Raw genomic sequence first — 17873 nt, 5'->3', positions numbered from 1 at the left:
AATTCTACAAGATTGTAATTGTTCTGCCCAGTTCCCAAGTTAGAAACTTCTTTAAGGAAAATTACATGTAAACACAGCAGGTTTTCCTGGCAGATAAGAAATAAAAATGCCAGTGTAATGCTCTAGTTACTACCAAAAGAGAATGTTACCTGTCAAATCAATGCACAACCTTAAATATGCTGAGTAATAGAGACAAGCAGTGGTAGTAGCAGAGGTCAGCTTTCTTCTGAGCCTTCAGAATTCACATTTCTAAAACACAGAGAATTCATTCTTTTGATGTGATAATTCAGTGCATGGTTTAATTCAGTATTAATACCTTTAGAAAAAAATAATAAATGGTATGTTAGAAAAATTCTGAGGAACAAAGAATAATAAAATAATAATAAAAATAAAAATAGCTGAGTTGAGTAGCATTACTGCTTCTTTGCTACAGTGTTCAAGTCCATGCCTGAACAGCTACACTTCAGAGATGAAAGCTGAAGACTCCTTTCAGAAAAAGTAATGTGTAAGACTGGAACTAAACAGGATTTATTTCAATATATGTACAAAATGGCTTCAGTGATAATTTGCAAGCCAATGAAATGCTCTAAACCCTTTTAGTTTCCATTTCAAATAAACCACAAGGGAAGTTCTAGGTTTGTTTTTTTTTTTTATGAAGCTGTTAAGACGATAATAATTTAAAGTTACAATGTGAAACTCTTGAGCGTAAAGCATCCAGAGCTGCAGTTATCTCTGCACCACCCTCAACAGTAGATACACAAAGTAATGACATTGGGCAGGTTTCACCTTGCTCTTGAAACTGCCAGCTTATCTGAAATACAATAGGTGAAAATATAGAACCCAAAGCAGGGAACAGCAAGTTGTGAATCAGCTCTGTCAAAAGAAATAGAAATCCATACTGGACAATTGAGTTTTTTATCACTAAAGCAAAGAAAAGCTGCTTTTTTTTCCTGTGACAAACTCAGCCTGGAATATGATCCAAATCTGTGCAAAACAAAGATGGGAGAGAAAAGATTAACATAACTAGATGACCTGTGTATAGTGCACAGATTTGGGTCAGCCTTTGCTGTTAAGTGAAATTCATCAGTGAAAACCAGAAAAATCTACTACCTGCACAGATTTGTGTTTTATTGGGGGACAACTATGGAAGGGATCCTTGAAAAGTACAACTAATACATATTTGGAAGTTTTCTTATTTTTTTCCCCCAAATGTTCCAGTGATTTGGACTGCCCAGAGGTGCTGACAGCCCGTCTTGCCTTACAAATCCACAGGAGCTCTGTAAGAGTGAAAGTCTGAGCTAATCATCTGCAACATGAGGGAAGGAAGACAAAGTTCAGGCCAGCCTTATTCTGCCAACTGCAGAACATTCCAGCTGTCTGAACTGTTTACAAGTCAGGAATATAGCTGATACAGGTTATCCCAGATGGCATATATCATCAAATTATTTATTTTTATATGAACAACTGCAAAACTACATCCATGGGAAATATTTATAGTGCACACAGTTCTTTGAAAGAGCTCCCCAGCTTGGCAGTCTGTCACATGCACCAAGCATATGGTTATTAAATCCAGAGAGACAGTAATTGCCAGTTATGTACCTTCAGGAGGTTATGACAGAGCTGCTATCGGGGCATTACTCTCTTCTACCAGAGACACTAAAGGTACAAGTAGCAGATCAGACAGTGTTTCCAGCCAAAGTTCAGATTAATACAGTTTCACTACCTAAAATGAACATTTTATTCTGAACATTCTTCTTTGCTTCTCTGGCATTCTTGCTAGCCAGAACTTTTAAAGTAGTTACTAAAAATAAGGTTCCGAGTGTCAGTGTTCTGTTCAAGTATGAGATCTGTAAGCTTAGCCAGACTGCTGTCCTTCACTCTGTTACACTTGGCTTCTGGACACAGTTTTCTTTCCTAAGAGTAAAAACACCCAGAGTGAGATTTTTACTTTCTTTAATTTAAAGACTGTATTACAGAAAAGTTTAAGTAAGGAATCCTTATAAGGATTAGCTCTTGACATAATATATTGCCAAGATACAGTGTAGCTGCAAGGGCTCCAGGTGAACCTTCATATAAGTTGCTTTCTTACATACACAGTCGCTGAACAACATAAATTGTATTCCCCATCTGTAAGAGAAGACAGTGGTATTGAACAGTCCTTTTACCAGTGTGTTCTGGTTTTCCCAAATTAGAAACACGCTGTATATTAAAACCGTAAAACCCTACTATACAGAAAGGTGACAGAGATGAACTTTCTAAAGATTGCAACTGATGAAACATTAAAATGAAAACTAAGGAGTGTAGATTATGTAAAATGGTTTCTCTTTTACTGGCAGGTCAAATATACTAAGAAACATACAAATATTTTTGATAATCTAATTCCAGATGAACTCAAAACACTGAAGAAACATACACAGGCTAAGAGAATTCAATACTGTTCCAAGGCACTTACTGAATCTCCATGACCAGATGAAAACCAGAACAAATCAAGTCTGACAATTAAACAGTATATAATATAAAAATAACCTTTTGCTTACAATTTACAAAATGCATTACAATCTTTATCTCTGCTAACCTGCAATTCTGGCTGTGTGTGTCCAGCAATTTTTGTAAAAAACCCCAGAAACTATTTTCTAAAACGTCAGGGCAAATAACTTACAAATAAGGTACACAAAAATTTAGATCATGCAGAGATTTCTTACATCTTCTGTTAATATTTTATGATTGCAACTTTATCAAATTATATACTTACTTGCCCTGTACATATACAAAATAATGCATACATGGTAATCAAATGTTAGCAAAAAGTAGTCCATAAACACAATCTGTCAAAAGTATTACTATATTAACATATGTCTACAAGCAGCGTGTAACAGGGTTAAAAGACATTAAGGCAATAATACTTGAAGTTACAAAATAAATCATATGTAATACTTTCTCCTAAGTGTAGTAAGGCAGGTAGATGGCCCCAGCAAAAGGTTGTAATACTGGAATCCACTGTTGTGAACCATGTGTCAGGTTTTGCGTGGGATGCACTGCAAGATGTACCATTGATAGTTAGATCTACACTGCTCTGTGTTAGTTGTCCCCAAGAAAGTGGAACACTATTTCTCTAGTTCTCAGTGGCACTTGAGTTTTCCAGTATAATTTATTGATAGTATGTCCATGGGTTCTTGGATCATGTCCATTCTGAGGGCGGCTCTCTTGGTCCCCTGGGCTTTGCACAGCGGTTACCAAAACCTAAGGAAAAAAATGTCTTTAATACTTGTGTCTGCTGGGACAACACAGGCTCACAAAGGCTGGCAGCAGTCAGAAAATCACTAAGACATGGCTTCAGCTTTTACAGAATAGATTTACTCTCAGGGCTAGAAAACAGCTTCATTATACATGGAATTCTGAAGTCACTCTAGCTGTAGGAAATACAAATATGAAAAAATTGTACACCATTACTTAAACCCCACTGGAAAGTACTTTTCTTTAAATACAGTATTACAGCATTTGTTATCTTTTTTTTTCCCCCTCCTTCTCTGCATACCTAGGCTGTTATCAGATATTATTTCTGGAAGTTTTCAAAAATTTACAAAACTTTACAAAAATTATAACCAATTTGACAAATTCTATATTTTATACACTTCAGGTTTTTTTCGAAGTGAATAATTATTTCATCATTTATTCTGGGGAAAATTCCTTCAGCATTGCTGAAGGAGACTAGGGAGGTTTATTTGTCTGGGTTCTGCATCTCGGTAAGTTGGAGGGTGGCAGTAGTAGCAGCTATCCAAACCAGTACTGATAGTGAATCCCCTGTTTAATTCATGTAGTAATTATATTTTGAAAGAATTGTAATTACCAATATCTGTTACTTCTGCAGGAAATTCTGAAATTTGACCTCTTGTGTCAGTGGAACCAGAGAAAGAAATCTGAGGTAAAATGTCAGTTGGTGTTTTGTTGCTTCGTTCAGGACAATCTAGAAAACACACAGACTCCTCACTGTAACATTCACTTAGTCACCACTGTGTAATGCCACTTGTCATTACAGTCCAGAAAACAACTGGCAGCAAATATTATTTACAAAAAAAAAAAAAAAAAAAAAAAGCTTTGAAAGCAAATTTCTCATTTCCTAAAAGCAAAACTTGAAAATTGTTTATGAAGTAAATGTTCAGTGACAGCAATATATTCCTGCTTTCCATATCTGGATTATTTTCTTGTATTAGTTTGTATGGATAGCTGAAATCCCACATAGCATCTATTTATAGCAAAAGCTTACAGTGCCATTTGATACATCAACAAAGACTTCAGTTCACGTTCTTTCTAAACTAAAGGTGCTTAGACACCATAGGTAACAATACATTTAGTATAATAGAAGTATATTTGACAATATGCTTAGATATCTTCAGAGCAAACACCAAGTTCAGGCAAATTGTTGTTCAGTAGGAAAACTGTATTTTGAACACAAAATTAGAAAAGCTTCCACCACTTACCAGGTAGTATAGGTGAAGTTGTTTTCAAACCCTGTTAATGAGAGATATAGAAAATAATTACACAAACCACTTCCAGAAAACTAAAAGAAAGTCAGAAATTTAAGATTATGAAAACATCACCAAAACCATATAACATTCATGGAAATACTTATTTGCCTTTACATTTTTTACTTGATTCAACATTGACAGAAAATGCTACAGTAGTTAGTATAAGAATTTACTATTAGAACCTTAGTATTTAATAAATATTTGAAAATATGACACTGCAACTTTTTTGAAAATTTAGGTAGGTTAGTTCTCACACTACATTTACAGTCCCTGAAAATTCACATCTATCTTTTTTGTCATATTTTTAAGTGAGATATTGGGAGGGAGCCCATGAAAAAAAGGGACAAATGTAAAAAGGACTTAAATGCTTTTAAAGTCTTGCCAACTGTTCATGCATGATGACTGTGAGCTGGATGAGTGAAAAGTGAAATCTGATAGTTGGTTTGCTTAAAATGGTTTGTTTAAAATAAATATGGACAAAAGGGAAACCCATTTTCAGGCAGTGAAACACATTGCCTATAAGAAGTGTCCATCCCTGGAGGTTTTCAAGACCCAGCTGGAAAAAGCTCTGGTTAGCCTGGGCTGAGGCCCTGAAGAAGTTTAGATGAGAGACTGCTGTTCTCTTCCAGTTTGAATTGGCCTAAGATCTATTAAGGGCAGACAGCAAGCTCCCTAAAAGCAGCATATTTACTCCCTTAAGGCCATAGTTTAACATATATTTAGGAGTATTCCTTTTAAAAATATTGCTGACCTTAGAAAAACAGATCATTTTCTTGGAAAGAAAACATGCTCTTCACATCAATTCAGCAGCTCAGGCAGAGGAAAACCTGGCCAGTTGTAGATGACCAACAGCTGCAACCTCTCACAAGTATGTATTTTACTTTTTGTTGTAGCTCCCAACCAAACCAGAAATGACTGATGAGTACAGACTTGTCTGCTGCACTTACTGGGGAGGCTGTTTGCTCAGGCAGGTGCTGATCACGCAGCACGTTCCACTCCGACTGTGCAATCACAACTGGCTTCAGCAAGGGTGTGCCTAGGAAGAATTAAATCAGCTCAACACACTGCTGATCTCCTCATGATGAGGCATTAGTACATAGCATTAGAAATGTGCTCTAAACCTTTTTTTTTTTTTTTTTAAATTAAATGCCTGTAAAAGCATGAAAATCTCTTTACATGAAAAGTGCTCCAGAAAAGGCAAAATGCCACAATATAACTCCAAGCACAAGAGTACAGTGCTTGCATTGTGGATATTCATTCTGTTCCTTTGGGGGCTCCCAATCAACAGGGGAATTGGCTCCCTTTTCAAAGACAATTTAGAGCTTCTGTTACATCAGCTGGGCTGTAATAGTATGTGTTTTTCAGATCTCTTAAGTATGAGGACGGGAGTCAGGACAGCCACACCTGTCCTTCACTGACATCATGCAAAAAGACAAACAAAATGGAAGTGGTTTTAGTGATTCCAGTCCTGGAGAGAGATTTTTAAAGAAAACAGCTTTGTTCCTTGTGTGGTCACAGAAAAACAACAGGTCTGTCATATCCAAAGAAAGGATCACTTTGACTCTGAACTACCTATGCTTACGATGCTCAAAGAACACATTTACAAAACTTCAGCATTTTTATGCTGAAAATATTTAGATTAACTCCTTGGGCCTAAATTTTTTGAGTTTCAAAATGACACTAAACGAAAGTCTCAGTAAATAATGATATCATTTTAGGTTTTCTGGAAGGTACCAAACATCAGCCTAATTTATCACTTCATTTCAATCATGCCATTACTAGCTTGATGAATGAACTATGACAGAAGCACATCATCTCTGTCAGCTTTCTCTTGCAGTTACCCTTTTGACACAGTCAAAGAGTGAACTACATTAAACTTGACTAACTGGGCTTGCTCACTACATGCAGTGCAGAATGAAGTGTCATGATGTTTCCTTTGCCCAAGAAAGGGGGATCAGATAAACACTGTTAATGTGCATACCCACTCCCTACCTGGGAGCAGTAGGAAACTAAAATAGCTGGGAAATTCCCTAACCCTACTGCATTTTCCCACTGTATCATCTCATTTCCATACCCTCCAGACCAAAAACCAGCTCTACTAATCTTGAAGCCCCCAATTACTTAAATATGATACAACATCATACTTAGCCAGAAAATTAAAAATAATTTCTCTATGTTCAAGGGTGTGCAAAAGTTAAATCCCAAAATAAGATACTGCACATGCTATATTTCATTCCATTTTACAAATTGTTCCAACAATTGTAACCAAAAAGCAGGGGTACTCAAATAAAATACTGACATGCTCTTCATATTTTATCTCCAATTATTACCAAATATCAAAAACTCACTCTGTTCATTTGCTAATACAAATGATTCTGGTGTTCTTTCTGGGAGTGGGGGAGAGGAATCTTCATTAGCATCAGCATCTAAATCAAATATGACATTTAGATAAGTTAAAAAACATAGATTTTCTCCTAGACTTTCAGAAGTTGATATTTTCATATATGTGATGATCCTAAGCTTGGTATAGTATCTAAAACAAAAGAAATATTTGTTCCAAGTATTATAAAACATTTTGGTTTACCACACTAACAGTGTGGAGCAACTTCATTTAACAACATTAACATTATATTAAGGGCATACGATCAGTTTGTGTGTTATGCAAGCAAGAAATCTAAAACATTTTCAGTCTAAATAATTTGGAGGACAAAAACCCGCAGTAACTCAAATGAACACTTTTTGTTCATTCTTTCAGGTCTCAGTTTTGCTTACCAAGTCCATGTTGAAGCCCACTGGCTCCCACACCACTGTGATATGGTTAAACAGCCTCGTGCAAGGTTTACTGGGCCAAAGGGTAAATAGGAGCCTGAGGAGATGGCTCCTGTTGGTGCCAGTACCACATCCTGTCCCCAGTCTGTTCCCTCTCACCTCCCAGGAGTGCACTAACACAAGCTATTTTGGCAGCAAAAGCCCCTCTCTGTCCTGCTAAGAAACTTGGAGTAGTAATTAAAGGTTTATAACAATTTAAAGTAGCTGCTGCCATAAGAAATCTCATCTGACAACTGTATTCTGCAAAGGATTCAAAAATACAAAGACACATTTCAACTAACAAAGCCATGAAGCTTGACTGCCAGCATCCCCAGCTGCTGCAGGGACAGAATCCCTCCAAATTCTACAAGCCATGGTCTTCCAAGTGACTTCTGAGACCTGCTCCATCCCAGAATTGCATACAGCACAAGAAAACCTTCATTAACAGAAAGGGCTTCTATAAAACCATCAAATAAAGTCACCATGGATATGCACTAAGGGGCAAGTGAGTTTTTTAGGGTTTTTTTTTCGGTGTTGTTTCTGTTGTATTGTTCTCTTGTTTTTTTTTTTTTTTCCCTTTTACCTCAGGGTACAGCTATTTTTCACTTCATTTGAATGAAAAGGAGGATTTAACTGTGTGGTAAGATCATGCACACCAGCAGTTATGGTTAGGCAATTAGGGTGCTGGTAAGTTCACAGACAAGTTTCACTGGTGATTGCAGCCACATTCCCAGATTCAGAAGAGTACTGAGCCAGTATGAAAATGAGAAAGCCACTGTAAACAGGGTTTAGGATCACTGGTTTAGGATCGCTGGTGCAAAGCGATCTAACCCTATATTCTTGAGTCCCAGTGGGATTACAAGATCTGCAACCAGAATATAAAATGGGAAGTGTTCACTATCAAACAAATGGGGAAGAGATACACCCTTATTAACAAGAGATAAATGATAAAAAAAATAATGTTAGAATTTTAACCAATTTCTGTGAGACCATCAACATACCAGCAGCACAAGGGCTGTGCTGTTATTTCAAGATGTTTCTGATACACAGTTACATGAAACAAATTCTAGAGTGACATTTCTCCAATTCTTTCTCATATTTATAATGTATCACTTATTTGCATGTTCCTATAGCATCTACTTAATGAGATGCACAGAGAGGTGATAATTTCAAAACAGTGACAAACAACTATTGCTCTGGGAAAGAAGAAAAAAAATCTGGCTAAAAGGAAAAATACAATAGTCTGCAAATCTATAAAACAAATCCAAGGAGAACTGATTGCAAAGTTGAAATAACTATGACAAAAGGACTTTGTCAGCTTTGCAGAGAATCTTTTAAGTCACAGTGTTAAAAGTATACAGGCTTGTGCAAGTATTGTCCCGTGTTTACACAATCTAAACCAAAATCTATAGATCTATAGATACAGGTTACAATATCTATAGACCTATATCAAGATCTACATAAACAGATTGTTTTTAAGGCTGCAAAGCATTCACATCTCTGTTCACTTCTGGTGAACAGTCAGTTCACCAAGCCAGTATTTTCAATTCAGCTGGTTCTGCATCTTGCATCATACACTGAGCCCCATTTCACTAAAGAAAGTCATGAAGTCTGCACAGACTCTGAGGTGAGGCCATCACTATAAGTATCTCCAAGCACAGGAGTCTGAGCTGGATCCAGAAGTTCATGTTCTTCCTTCAGCTCCACAGCCTCACTTCTTGTTTTGTTGGGCTTTGCACAGCAGTTGGCAAGGCCTACTCTGTTCCTCCCAGCTATATCCTCCATCTGCTCTAAGTGTGCCAGCCTGACTGAAATCTGCACCTTCATGTTTTGGGACCCTTTTGCCTTTAATATATCATGTTCTACCTTGCAAACTTTCACCAAAAAGAAAAACCCTCAAAAAAGTAGTAAAAGACAAAAAGCCACTGAATAATTTTCAAAGTGCTAATAAAGCATAACTTGGATTTTTAGATGAACAGTTGTATTAGCTTGTCACCCCCAGCCATGTACAGAAAAAGAGGAAAGCACAGCTAAATATTTACAATGCTATTAAAATGCAGGAGCCAAATCATGAGCAACTTTTGAAGACTAAGGCAGTGAATGAGGTTACATCTACATTTTTAGGAACAGCACATCAACCAATAGGCATGAAATTGTTATGTATTTGTACAAGCCTGTTGAAAATGCTTTGACTAGTCAACCCCCGATTATTATAGACACTTCCATGAAACTGGGCATAGAGAAAAAATACGCACCAAATAATAACACAGAAACCTACAATGACATACAGACCTACAGGAAGGCATTATAAATAAAGCATTAGACAAATGCTCACAATAAAGCTCACTGTACAGCTTTTGAAGCAGCTAATCACGGTCTGTAGTACTTTATACCAAAAATAGCTCACATGCAAACTGAAAGCTGTCAGGAAAAGAGCTGTGCCCTCTCTGAAGCTGCCATACTGCACTGATTAAATTTACATTTAGAAAACTGAATTGCAAAGAAATTTATGTTGTCCAGCTCTACAGATGCAGCTAGATAAAGAGCAGCACTTCGGAACCTCAGTGAAACCTACCTTTGCCATCTTCAGAACATGTTACAGCTGTTAAGTCTTGCCTAGCAATAGACATTGGCAATACTTTTCTGGCAGAAATGTTTTCAGTGTTAGTGGCAGCAGAGACTGTGGCACTTGCGGTTGACACGTTGGACGTGCTTTTGCTCATGGCTCTGTCAAAGTCCACCTCATCCGTGTCAGAATCATCTGCATGGAGAGGATTAGTAAAACAGAGAGGTGCTCGAACAGAAAGAGGAGTATGATCAACAGTATCACTGGGAGGATGTTCAGCTGGGGTGTTTGATGCTAGAGAGAGAGTTTTAACACCGTGACACAAGGGGTCTGAAGACAACTCTTCAGACACGGATGTACGCAGTACGTTTTCAGGCCCTTGCAGCGACCACGTGGCGTGTCCCTTTTCTGTCAGAGGCAGACGATCTGGTCTGGGTGGGGTATCAGACACCTGCTGACTCTGCAGACTTTCTGGTGAAGGTATTAAGGCTGTGTTAGACTGTGGCACGCTGTATTCCATACACGAGTTTTGAGAAGCATCTACAAGTGAATCCCCTGCAATCTGTTCCTGTGGCTTAAAGCTCTTCTCAGTTACACAGGATGACACAGGCTTAATTTTAATTGCATGTCCCCTGTTCAACAGGGAGTTCCCATCAAAGCTTCGTGGTCCCTCCTGAAGAGGTACCCTCTTGATCTCAAAACTTAAATTGCGCTCCAGCCTCTTTTCTGTGTGTTCACTGGGTTCGTTCTTCCCTGAATGTTCTGTGGACTTATTGTAATTCTCATTGAGGTCTGTTGAATGCTCTGATGAAACCATGTGCAAAACTGGCTTTGGATGGTATCTGTCATTGTCCTGCCACACTGTAGTGACTGTTGGATAAGCTGATGGGGGAGATGGTGTTAGGATTGGTGGTACTGGCTGAGGCTCTGGAGGCTGCAAGATTTCTTCTTTAGCATCTCCTTCTACAAGGCAACTGCAAAACAACCAAGACACAATTGTCAAAATTTTCTGGATTTTGACAAGACTTTAGGTATCTATCCATCCCCCACTGATGTAGTTAATGTAGTAATACCAATAGAAGACTCCACACAGAATTTCCATTGCACACAGAAAACAGTTACAGAATATGACTAGTGAGGTAGGCAAGAATTAAGTCAACATATTCAAAATGTCTTTCAGAATATCACAAAGACAATCATTCAAACCACAACTAATCCTCACTAATAGTTCAAAGATTGCTCACATCCTTTCCCAGAAGCATTTTGCAAATACATTGCAAGACAGGCCCTCTTGTGGCAGCATTTCACTACTTTTTTCCTTAAGTGGCTCTGAGAAACTTGACATATGGAATTCAAATTTCAATAAAGCCAAGAAAGATTTCTTAAAAAAAAAATCCTTACAGCCCACTTAACATTGAGTATCTTGCTTAAATTTTATTTTTCTGTACATGTTCAAGGGGATTTTATTTTTATGTTTGTTTATTTGATAGTCTCTGCTTAGTTGCAAACCAAATTTAGCTGACATGAGGTACATACAACATAAAAATATTTCCAGTAGCATTTATGATCCAAATTACAGTGCATATTAGCAAGGCCAAAGCACTTATAACTGCAGTTCATCTCAAGCTACTGAAAAGGAGAAGCTCTTCAAGTATATGGTCAGATTAGATGCAGAGTTGTTGACTACAAACATTTAGCATAACTGATGAAGGCATTTTTAGAATTTCTGTTCCTTTAAATATCCAGGACAACCTGGACAAGCTCAAGAGGTGGGCCCAAGAGAACATCATCAGGTTCAACAAAGTCATGTGCAAAGTGGCAACCCAGGCATCCATACAGACTGGGGGCTGAACAGACCAGGAGTAGTTCTGTGGAGAAGGACGTGGGGGGCTGGTGGAGGGGAGGCTGGACATGACCCAGCAGTGTGCAGAAACCACCCCACAGTCCAAAAACCAACCATGTCCTGGGCTGCATCCAACGCAGCGTGGCCAGCACATGGAAGGAGGGAATTCTACTCTGCCCCTATACTCGCCTCTCATGAGACTCTCCAGCATAAGAAGGACAAGATTGCACAAGAATTCTGTCTACAAAAGAAAGGACAAGCTCTCATTATTTGTCTGCATGCCACAAAATGATCAAAATCAAAGTACTACCTTGGCTCCCCTACTTCCAAACCATGCCTAAGGAGGACTCAGCAAGTGCAAATTCTTGAGACTATTCTGACATATAGGAGAAAAACCCAAAACAAAAAAAGCCCAAAGACTGTTTCATAACTGAGTCTTGTAGAGAACTAAAAGCATACCTGACTTGGGACAGGCTACAGCACGTGTTTCATCCTTGTGACTTTATTAGCACCAAACTATAGTAGAATGGGTTGCAGAACTAAAATCTTTACACAAGAAATTTCACACTAAAGAGAACCATTGGGGTTCTCAATTTGTGAAAATCCTAACTCCCTAAAGTACTGCGTTCTTCCCAGCTTCCAAATTACCTTCTACAAGTCCCTGTATCTTTGTATCTGGAAAACCCCAGGTCCCCTTGCAGTTCCAGTTGATCTCTTCCATTCTCTGCCTGACTCCTGTCACAGAGTTGGGCTTCAAATGCCTTCTCTTCCTCTCCTCCCTGCACTAGTTTATTGCTGTTTTTCTTTACATTAAGACAGGAGACATACAAAGCATATCAAAGCAACTTAACAGAAGTAATTTGGGAGCTCTTCCCTCTAGATGTTGGAAAATGACAATAAGCTGTTTGCCTGAATTAGTAAAGATAAGACAGGAAATGGGGGGGACATTAGTCTTGCTCCAATTTAATACACACTAAGGACAAGAGAATTTACTCCTCTTGGATTTGTCTCCTCTGTTCCAAATGGGGAGGGGAATATGGGGAGGGAGACAGTGAGACACTTGCACAAATATTTACATGCCCCCTTTTACCAGCAGTGTCTCTCATTAGTAATCTCCACTAAATCCTCCTACTGAAAATAATGGTTTTCCCTTATTGACCTGATTTTCCTGACCCAGAGTTATTTGCAATCAGCAAAACTAATTCCTTATCTGCTACAGACCGAACATTATGCATTACAATTAGCTAAAGGAGCAAATTAGCATTAAACTAGATATAACAAGGATATAGGTCCACAATTCCAGTCAAAATTCATTAAATTCTTCACCAATTACTAGTCAATAAACTCACTCTACCCTTTGATCCACTGGTAAAGAGAACCTCACATGCATTCAAACAGTTCCCTTAGATGCATCTGTAGAACTGATGATAAAGGAAATGCTGCACAAATCAGCAACCCAGAAGTTGATTAAACAACTTCCTCCTACACATCTCAACAGAACTACTACAATGTTTCCCATTACATTGGAAGTTAAATGTCACTTTTTGATTCTTAAATGAGAGCTTACAGTGAAGAAATCAGAAATTATTTGCCAAAAATCATTCTTTGCTGTATTAATATTGAAGGATATCTGTCCTCAGCAACTGAGATGTCAAATATCACTCTAATGTATTTTTCCCTCTTTAAATTAGGAAATAAATCCCAATAGGTAATATTTATTCCATTTTACTGATATTTTTAATATTACTATTTCACATGTTCTGCATTGTAAATAATGTTTCTGTTTGTTTTCACACAGCAGAAATATTAGGATATGAACATATTCAGAAGATCTCTGTTTGACAGTAGTTTTTTCTCAAAGTCTTGTGAATCTTGGGCATTTCGGGCTGCTGCATAATGCTGTCTTTGGCCATGTCCTTCAACAGCTGTGCTCCACAGACATTTCTGCCCCCAGAGGCAGAAAATGATCTGAAAATGAGCTACTAATACTGTTGAAAACAACAGGAGACAGTAAGACCAGATTGATTTAAAACACCAGGAAACTCAGCGAAAGCTCATGAAAGAGGATATTTAACAGAAAAGAGTCAGTGTACCAAAGAAAGCCAGGCCATTCAAGTAAGAGAAATAAGCTTCCCTGTATTAGACCTTTAAATAAACACATAGGGTTGCAAAATCAACCTGTGTTGCTTATCACTGTGTGATAAAAAAATAGAAAGCTTTGTCATGACTCAGCCTTCAAGTGCCTGCTCCTGATTATCTTGGAATACCTACCTTGGCACTTCCTCATTTACAGCTGGATATGGAATTTCCCTGAGTGATCAAGGCAGCTTTTCCATACACTCTTATTGCCACACAGCCTGAGCAGCTGATGCAGTGCCCTAGTGCCAGTGGCTTCTCAGGTGTCAGGTAAACCACGAAATAGGCAATAACACCTTTTAAAAATAATTTGTCATAGTAACAATTACACATAATTTGTCAGAAGTAGTATAATTGGTAAAAAAAAAAGCCTTCCCACAGCTTTCAACCAAAAATATATACATGAAAAAAGCCATTTATTGCTTTCTCTGCAATACATAATACATTTTTTGAATGTTTTAGAATTGAAGCCATTCTACTCCTAATGGAAAAGAGCTACATTACCAAAACTGTGCACAATGGGTTCAGATTTAAATGAGACTTGGCCTGTGTTCAAAAGAAAAAAAGCCTTAAGTAATCCATGGTTATTCTATGCAGCATACTGTAGGGTGTTTCAAATAAAAGAGAGTGATGCCAAGGTCACGGAATGCAGCTGATATGAACAACCAAAAATAGATACCAAGTTCTACATCCTCCCACATAATTAAAGTAGGAAAATTAAACTCAACATAAGCAGGCTGAAGCTAGACAACCACATTATTCTACTTTAGCATTAAATCACTGCCATCCACAGGAAAGGAAAGCAGCAGTCCAGTGAGTGAAGCTGTTGCAAAAGTACTACAAATCATTTATATAAAAGTACAATGAATTAATAAAAATAACCAGCTGGTGAATTTCTCTTAAAATTTACTTATCGAGGCTTGTTTTTTTTAAATTGCGGCATACAAGTTAGCTAAGAAAAACCCATCAATGAATTTTATCTTAGCTTTGCAGGAGATAGAGATGGTTTGCAGGGCTTGAAATGAAACAGAATAACACATAACCCTGGCAATGTATTTACTATCATTAGACTGAAGTCGGAACAGAATCAGATGAGAAGTTAAAATGCAACAGTATTTCACCTTTTCACCTTCAGACAGCAGCACATAGCTCTTCATTCCACTGCATACAAGAAAGCTGTTAAATCATCTTTGGTTTTTATGAGTTTATGTCTAAGTTTATGTTTTGATTTCAAACTGATTTGAACTTGAAAATAAAGAACTTTTTGTAACCAAGTCTGACTAAAATAAACCACCTCTTTTGCCAAATACTTTAGAATCAACTACAAAGCACACAAATATTTCACAGACTAATACTTAAAAGTATTAAGGTGCTCCCTCTGAATACTAGAATATTAGTCACCTAAAATCAAGTACAGTCCTAAACTGTAAACGTAAAACTTAAGTTTTTTGCAGTCTCATATGTAACAAAGTTAAACCTTACTTATGCCTTAACCTGAAATAATTCAAACATATCTAATGAAGACTTTCCATCCCCTCAGGTCCTCTAAAGAAAGGTGACTTCCATAAGAAGTGATCATCGACTGCCAAGCCAAGGCAATTTCTAGGATAAGGTGCTGGTGTATGCACTAATGAGTTTGTTCTTGTTTATCTCTCTAATAATCAAGGAGTAATATTAGAATATTTTTTACGCTGACATCAAATGGAGAGAGACATTAAGCTAAATTACTACATTCATATTGTACAGCAAGTTTAATTACATTAAAGCATTACAAGGTAATAAAAGATTGGAAGGCAATACAATTCCAAAACCTCTGCAAAACAAGTATGTCTAGATGCTTCATGGCAACCTAAGTAAATATAATACCAATATAATAACAATATTCTAAAGATATTTATAACTTCCAAGAAGATATAAAAACAGCCTACAAAATACAACTCCTTCCCCAATACATGCTCAGGCCAAAGCAATTACTAAAAGCATTCATTATACCTCTCAGAGTAAGCTTCCTGCCTTGCACAGTAAAAGTCTTTAGTGACATCTCATCCTTAGCACAGACAAGAGCTACATGATAATCAGCTGCACTTTCAGAAGAAGAGATCCTAAAGTCTAAAGAAGATACTGAGATGTTTCCACTAGAATATTACAAACAGATCAAGAGAGAGTGAGAAAACCACGTTCACAGAAAAATTGTGCCATGCCCTGAGTGATTAGGCAAGTGGAAAGGGCTGCAGAGGAGATGCCACCATCTCATCCAGCAGACTCAGGGCTGTCAGAAAACAACTAACAGGTATCACCGATTTTACTGTCTAAGCAAGCATGGTTCAGTCCAGTAACAATAACATCCTGAGGCCAAGAAAATAAATCCTAATTTGTTTCCTGCTCACTCAGGATCATCTCAGACAAGTTCACCTGAAACCAAGCTCGCCCAAAGTACTCTGCACTGTCAGTCCCTAAACCCCTTTTAGCTTTAGAAAACAAAGCAAATGTTAAACCTTCATTTAAAAACATGCAGCTTGGTTTACTAAATATACACTATAAAGCCATTTACAACATAAATTATAAAGAATGTAAAAGCTTTATTTCTTTTCAAAAATAGTAGCTTTAGCAACTTGCTTGTAACTTCTTCAGAGACAGTGTATGCAAAACTCATGTACACATTTGGCTGGCAACCTAAAAATATTTCTTGTGCATATGGGGATTAAATTAAAATGTTTCACTGATTCTGCTCTCCCATCCTCCCCAGGAAAAGGATGTTAATCTATGCCAAAACATCCACAATACACAAAACCTGGCTCTATATCCTGACTGAATCAGGTTGTAGGATTTGTAAAATTACCCTCCACATCAAGAAAAAAACATGCTCATTAGTGGGTATTTTGAGCAGATGTGACTAATAGCAAATGAAGTCTTTCCTCAGAAGCATCTTCCAGGAGGAGTTTAATTAATTGTTTTGCAAAAATAATCTCCATTTTAGAAAGACAACAGCTTTGCTAAAAGCTTCCATTTATTCACCTCTAAGAAACCAATCTGCCTGCCACTGCTGGCAGATGGGAAAGTATGATTTTATGGAAACAGGCCCAAAAAAACCCCAGGCTTTAAGGAGAGATTAAAAGATTTTAACTTAATGCAGCAAGTAAAGAACAATGCAGTGCAGATAAGACAGATGTGTGCTTAAACATAAATTACATTAATTATACATATGTTAATATTACATTAATATATAAAAATTATAAAAACTAAGGTACACCTAAGATTATTTCAAGGAACACAAGTAAGGAAATAATGTATTGGACATATTTCTAAGCTCAGTGATGAAGTTGCAAGACCTTGGAACTCATCATGAGCACAGGTTAACTGACTCTTCTGTCATCATCTTAATCTACATAATCGAATACAATCACATTACCATCAATCCAAATTAGGTAAAAAATACACTGCCTACATAGCACCAACGAATATAACTTGTTGTAAAAAGCCCCAACCTACTTCAATGTCTCTCTATTTTAAAGGAATTATACTTCTGCCTAAATGTTATCCAAGAATATCAGCTGGCCTGGTGGTTTCTTATGTCATTTGACAATTAGAAAACCCAAGTGCTCAACTTATGTCTGTTTAGCTACAGGCAATGTAACACAGCCAAGATCACCTGCCAAAGGCCACTATAAGCTCTCTAGAAACCAGCTGGGGGACTTGGGACACCTAATTCAGGAGAGTTGCTTCTTTAGCTGAATTAATACTTGGGTTGGGTACCCATTTTAGGCTGATGAATCTGCTGGTTCAGATTTACTTTTGGCTTCTGTAAAGCTAGGCATTTTAAGAGCTAGAGAAGATTTTCCTCTGCTGAATGAAAGGAGAGATCAATTCTTTGTTTCAATAATAACAGCATTTGGTTGCCATACTCTAGTCAAAAGCAGTACTTGTCTGAGATTTTTCTAGAATAAATGGGTATGCTTCATTATGGTTGTGTATCCAAAAATGAGGGTTCAGTCAT

At 37.4% G+C, this 17873-nt stretch overlaps 1 protein-coding gene across 3 annotated transcripts in view; it reads right to left on the bottom strand.

Moving 5' to 3' along the window:
- Nucleotides 1-1936: 1936 nt before the first annotated feature.
- Nucleotides 1937-17873, bottom strand: part of PTPN12 (protein tyrosine phosphatase non-receptor type 12) — a 68961-nt gene continuing 53024 nt past the window's right edge. Inside the window, exons 13-18 of one of the 3 annotated variants that reach the window (XM_021548341.3) lie at nt 9910-10874; nt 6875-6952; nt 5474-5562; nt 4479-4509; nt 3848-3964; nt 1937-3240 (exon numbers count right to left, since the gene is read on the bottom strand). In XM_021548341.3, coding sequence (XP_021404016.1) covers nt 3179-3240; nt 3848-3964; nt 4479-4509; nt 5474-5562; nt 6875-6952; nt 9910-10874 — 1342 coding nt within the window. In that variant the 3' untranslated portion in view covers nt 1937-3178. The remainder of the gene's footprint in view (nt 3241-3847; nt 3965-4478; nt 4510-5473; nt 5563-6874; nt 6953-9909; nt 10875-17873) is intronic. The other 2 variants (XM_021548340.2, XM_021548339.2) reach the window with 2 other exon arrangements.

This window comes from Lonchura striata, chromosome 5 (genome assembly GCF_046129695.1).
Source record: "Lonchura striata isolate bLonStr1 chromosome 5, bLonStr1.mat, whole genome shotgun sequence".
In the NCBI taxonomy this organism is placed as follows: Eukaryota; Metazoa; Chordata; class Aves; order Passeriformes; family Estrildidae; genus Lonchura; species Lonchura striata.
The sequence above is the reverse complement of the archived record's forward strand: the minus strand, read 5'-3'. Positions and strand labels throughout refer to the sequence as shown.